General features: G+C 32.5%; 1 protein-coding gene across 1 annotated transcript; it reads right to left on the bottom strand.

Annotated features, from left to right (window-relative positions):
* Window positions 1-2,113: 2,113 nt before the first annotated feature.
* On the bottom strand, window positions 2,114-3,989 carry LOC145100988 (uncharacterized). The gene is made up of 5 exons (XM_079038146.1): window positions 3,576-3,989; window positions 3,119-3,196; window positions 2,909-3,008; window positions 2,661-2,803; window positions 2,114-2,439 (listed from the first exon to the last, which is right to left on the bottom strand). Exons 1-5 carry the CDS (start codon window positions 3,876-3,878, stop codon window positions 2,224-2,226), a joined length of 840 nt encoding a protein of 279 aa, XP_078894272.1. The 5' UTR covers window positions 3,879-3,989; the 3' UTR covers window positions 2,114-2,223.
* Between the last annotated feature and the right edge of the window lie 1,822 nt (window positions 3,990-5,811).

Here is a 5,811-nt window from a genome sequence, read left to right on the forward strand (position 1 = left end):
GGGTTTTTGTGGCGGGTAGCAGTTTGAAAGGAACGGTCGTATTCTCTCGCGTGGTGCACAATGGAATTGTCCGGATTCCGGAAATAGAATCGTATTTTCCGATAATTGTATGTTATATTTTTATAATACTTTTCCCATTTTATGAAGTTATTTATTAAAAGGCGAAATACATAAAAACATAATATTTTTCCTTTTTTTTAGTTTAATCATTGTATTTTATTATGTTTAATTTCTTATCTATTTTGGGAAAAAAAATATTAGTGTTAAGAAGGATTTGTTATGTTGTCATAGCTTATGGAAAAACATTAATTTTTATTTTTTAACAAAATAGTTCATCTAATTTTAATAAAAAAGTTCATCTAATAAAGACTATTCTGTTAATTTGGACAAAATATTTAATAATCAAGACTTTTGTTTTATAAAAATTAAAAATTGAAACTTCTCTATAAGCTATAACAAAATAATAATTTTTTAAAACAATAACCCAAAAATATTACGACCATGAACTTATATTAGCAATTTAGCAGGTTTTTTTAATGAAGTTTAATTTATTTTTAACTAAAACAACAAAACTCTAACAATATTTTTCTATTTTTATCGCAATAAGAACTTATTTTTTTTCCTATTTTGGTAAAGGCCTTATTTTTTTATATATTTATTTATTTTAAAGTTGTTAAAACTAGAAAAGAGATGTTAAGACATTATTTTCTGTCCTTTTTTTTGTAGAAATTAGAAGAAGAAGAAGAAGAAGAAAACCACAATGATTTTATGTATCTTGTGTTTGTGGCTGCTACCACCAAAAACCCAATGCCACATACCATAGACATATCGCTCAACGAAATATTTTGGTGATTGTTCACACTAAAAAACACAAATTTAATTACCTGAATATGACTGTAAAAATATATAGATGTTAACATCAATGTCTTAGTTTTAAATCTATTTGTTTATAGAAGGGTAAAATACATATGAAGCTTTTATTTTATATTTTGAATTTTTTTTATTTACGGAGTTGGAAAGTGAGGAAGTTTCAACATGCAATTCATGTCGAAAGTTTATTGAAAAGAGAAAGAATCAAAGTAAGGATATGAAAGTATATGTTTTGGGGTAAGTCCAACCATCAAAAAAAAGTTGTTATTATGAGAACCAGGAAACCATTCCTAGACAAATACTTACAAAACATACAAATAAAGGAAGAAATAAATACAAATAAATGAATATATAAATATAACAAAATGCCACTTTTAACATTTTTTTTTAATTTCAAAAACATAGTCTAACAAAAAGACTATCGCAATATAATAAAAAAAGAAAACTGTTATTGCGGATCAGTTAGAAAAGGAAAGTCGTTAAAATGTATTGGTAACCTACTAAACTAGTAATAAGATGTTATTGTAGTCAAGACTAAAGTTTTTTTTTTTTTTTTTTTTTTTCAAAACAATCGGCCTTTCAATGAAAATAAAATATATAATTAAACCATAAATTTGACAAAATAAACAGTAAATTGAACAAAATATGGTAGCTTTGTAATTTGTGTCCGTTAAAATGAGTATAATAGTTAGTAGATTAATTTTTAGCACTTTGTTTCAGATTTTAACAAAATGACCATTGTAAATTGTAATGGTGAATGTTTATAATTTTCTTATTTGGACATAAGGTAACTAACATACACTAAACATATTCGAGGATTATTGATGCTCCACGAGAAATATGTATGGGAGTTACAACGGTTTCAAAAAAGAAAACAAACAAGAGTTTGCTAAGGAATCACGAGTAACAAATTTTTTAATGAGTAACATTTTTTATATATTCTAGATATACTGTCTCACTATGCATGCACTACGAATTTAAGATTGCTTCTTACTCTCGAGGTAACGTATTAGGGTATTTTTAAGGGATTGTAAATTCTTCAAATTAGTGACTTGTATGAAAGGAAAAATAAAGGAGGACAAAAAGATTTTTTTTATACTTGTAAATTTGTCCTAGTTTATTTTTCCTTTCATTTTTCCAAATGTGATTTGTCATTTTCTCAAAAAATTAAAAAACATCATTAACCAAGTGTAGCTGATTAGACCCAAATATACAAGAAGCAAGACTTCATAGAAGATAAAAATTTACAAGTAATGCATATATAATTTCCTTTTAGCTAAACTATAACTCCAAGTAACAATACAAATAAATCGTTCTACCAACATATTTGTCATTCCATTTGTACAAAGTTAATTATATAGGTTCATCTTTGTGAAGATTGTGAAGAATATACAAAGAAGCCGATGATAGGAATATACAAACCGAGTAGCTTAAAAGATCTAAACCAGTTGCTATGGTCACCATTTTGCTCCTCTCAAACATTTTTACTAGAAGAATCATTACAATGACATGTCCCACTTTTGTCTTTAATTCATCAAGCGAGCTGATCTTCATCCATTTAGGCCGCTCCTAAAAGTCAATCAGATTCCATCAGACATAACATAACATAACAGGTAGGACTGAGACCGAGACTGTGACTGTAACTGATATCAATATCTATATCTATAGATAATATGTGGCTAAATGCGTAAATAACAACATATTTTTATCTATTTGTTTACTATAGTGTTTTACTATTGGATGATATAATAAACAAATAAATGAAAATATGTTGATATTTCAAGGCTTACCCTCAAAGCAAACATCCCAAACAAGGTGGAGCCCTTGAGAGCACGATCATCTGCTGGTGCTACATTACCAGGTGCATTACTGATGAATAATCCATACAAACCCATTGCAAATATCAGCATCACTGTGCCAGCTAGATAAACATCTGCATCCAGATTTTAAAAAAAAAAAAAAGGAATAATAATAATATATTACTATTAAATTTACTAATAGAAAAAAAAATAGTAAACTAAAATTGTGAGAAACTAACCTATCGCTTCAACTAATCGCAATACCATCTTTCCCGTATGAACTCCTTTCGAACAGCTTGTCCAGTAGACTTTATATGCATCAACAATATAAACACAACCCTAGGGAATAACAATAATGTCAGCAAAGCATCACCTATTTCCTCTATCATATCAAGGAAAAACAGATATAAATGTATATATAATATACAAGTGAGTTTAAGGATGCTTACATTTAGGAAGCATAATAAGGAGCCAGCTAAAGAGCCTGCAACTGCGAAAAGTGCCAAAAATCGGAAGTCAAATATCACCTGCCAAATAACAGACACGGAAGCAAAAGACTGTGTTAATACACTTCAACAATTTAAGTAGTTATGAATAAAATAATTGGCAAATCATTAAGGAATTTCTCAATCTTCTTTTTTGCCTTCTTTCAAGATTTTCATCGGTATGAATAAAATAATTGGCAAATCGAATTAATAACAGGATTACAGAGTTTCAACTGCATCTCTATGACATCCCTTTTCGATGTTCGTCATAAAATAGGGATTCTGGAGCAAATACATAATACAAACGAAACGAAGACATATATCACGTAAGCCAACGAATACATACACAAAAATCGTTATATTTCCCCAAATCTCATTGAAACCCTGATATAAAACAGTTAAGTCATCATAAAAGACATACCTTTTCAATGTTGGACTCTGTTGACCTCACTGACTGCAAAGCAGGATTACTTCCGTTAGGGTTTGCGAGCGCGTAATTCAAGTTGTTATCAGAAGCTTTGGAAGACGAATCGACGGCAAAAGGTGTTTTAGAGGAAGATATGTTTGCCTGTGACTTGGGTTGCTGGGGAGGTGATGGAGATTGTGGTGATGCCAGAGAAGCAAATGAAGTTGAAAAGCGTCGGAAAGAAGTCGTGGCTATTGTGGGTGTGGTACGTACGATCGGAAGTCTTCCGCCACCGGAGATCGATACCAACGGCGACATGTTCAGTCAATAAATGTGTAGAGACTACAAACTAGCGAGGGTAAGGAGCGCGGCTAATGGCCATGTATCTTTTGCTGTGTGGGACCCCGTTTTTTTTTTTGGCGGGTAGTGGGTTGAAACGAACGGTATCTTTCATTTGCGTGGTTAATTTGGCAAGATAGCAAAAGGAGGCGGAGGGAAGAGCTTTATAGGGGGGGGGGGGGGATTTTTTGCACAGTAAAGTTCTTTTTTTTTGTTCCTTATGTTTGTTTCATCACCTCCCTGTTGTGGATTTTGAGGAGCAGAGGAGGCATCTAACAGCAATTGATCTTCCAAAGGTTGTTGAATCTATCTCTGTTCGTTGAATAGAAGGAGAAGGAATTGTTATTTTTATTAAGTAGAAGTGTCGGTAGGATAATTATTAAGTGTCGGTTGTATTATTTGTAATGTAACAAGAACCTGTGAGTCGTTTATGTGGCAAAACTCGCGTGGGACAAGAACCTAGGAGTCGTTTATGTGGCAAAACTCGCGTCATCCCATATCGGCAGAGACAAGACACCTGTCCTTTCAACGTGGAAGGAGAATGAATTGTTATTTTTATTAAATAGAAGTGTCGGTAGGATAATTATTAAGTGTCGGTTGTATTATTTGTAATGTAACAAGAACCTGGGAGTCGTTTATGTGGCAAAACTCGCGTGGGACAAGAACCTAGGAGTCATTTATGTGGCAAAACTCGCGTCATCCCATATCGGCAGGGACAAGACACCTGTCCTTTCAACGTGAAAGGAGAATGAATTGTTATTTTTATTAAATAGAAGTGTCGGTAGGATAATTATTAAGTGTCGGTTGTATTATTTGTAATGTAACATAAAGTGTGTAACCCTCAAATAATACAACCGACACTTAATAATTATCCTACCGACACTTCTATTTAATAAAAATAACAATTCATTCTCCTTCCACGTTGAAAGGACAGGTGTCTTTAATAATGGCTTCAATAATGGTTTTTTACGTCATTGCTTGCGTCATTCCTCCCGCCTTTAAAAAGACATATTTTTGAAAAATGTTTTCTTTTATTGTTAATCTTCCATGAATGGTGTTTCTTCTGTGTTTTCTGAACAGTGACTGCAATCGTGTCTTGGTGCATGCATAATATGTTTACAAAGTTGTTTTTTGATATCAGTAGGTAATTCAACTAATTGATGAGAAAACTTTTCGAAAGGTTGTTCGAAGGTTTCAATTGCTTTCATTGCTTCCGGAGTGATTTCACTGTCTGTTAATGAATAGATAATGAAAGTTTTATTGGCGTAATTCACTCTGATTCTTGACCTTTGATATTTACCGTTGCCTATGCGTGATGATGCCAAATAGACACCGGCGAGTGCAAAAATTAGATGATCCTGTGTTGGTGATTCTCGTGGTAGATCATCTTTTGTTGGTTTTGAGCCGTTGCTTATTCCCATGTTTGCGAAAGTAATACTTGGGACAATTAGTTGAGAGTCTTCATCAAAAATTGGATAGCTAGAATGCATTTTAATGAATAATCCTCTTTCATGTGTTTGCAAATCGTGTTTTATAATTTCTGATTATAGTTTGCACAGCAGAAGGGAACTCGCTGATGCAGTGTAAATTGGTGCCTTCTAGATAGATGGTGTCGATGAATCCATGAATAAAATAATCCCATAAAGTCATAGGATCTGATAAGCCGGCTAAGAAAACTGTTTTAGGACCTGGGCGTTTAGCTACTGGGTAAAAGCCCATCAAGGAATGGACTTCAGTGTATGAAATGAGGCTGTCCCATAATTCGGCAAATTTTTTGGCAGATGGTTTTTTCATGGCTTCTTTTTCTTTGGTTGATAGAATGGATTCAAGGGCAATTTTTGCATTTAATTGGTTAAGAGATCTTGGGATGGATACAGGTTTTTGTGGTGTGAAGCTGGATATATGTTTTTGT

Source organism: Lactuca serriola, chromosome 1 (assembly GCF_051521515.1).
Source record: "Lactuca serriola cultivar US96UC23 chromosome 1, Lser_US96UC23_V15, whole genome shotgun sequence".
Lineage (NCBI taxonomy): Eukaryota > Viridiplantae > Streptophyta > Magnoliopsida > Asterales > Asteraceae > Lactuca > Lactuca serriola.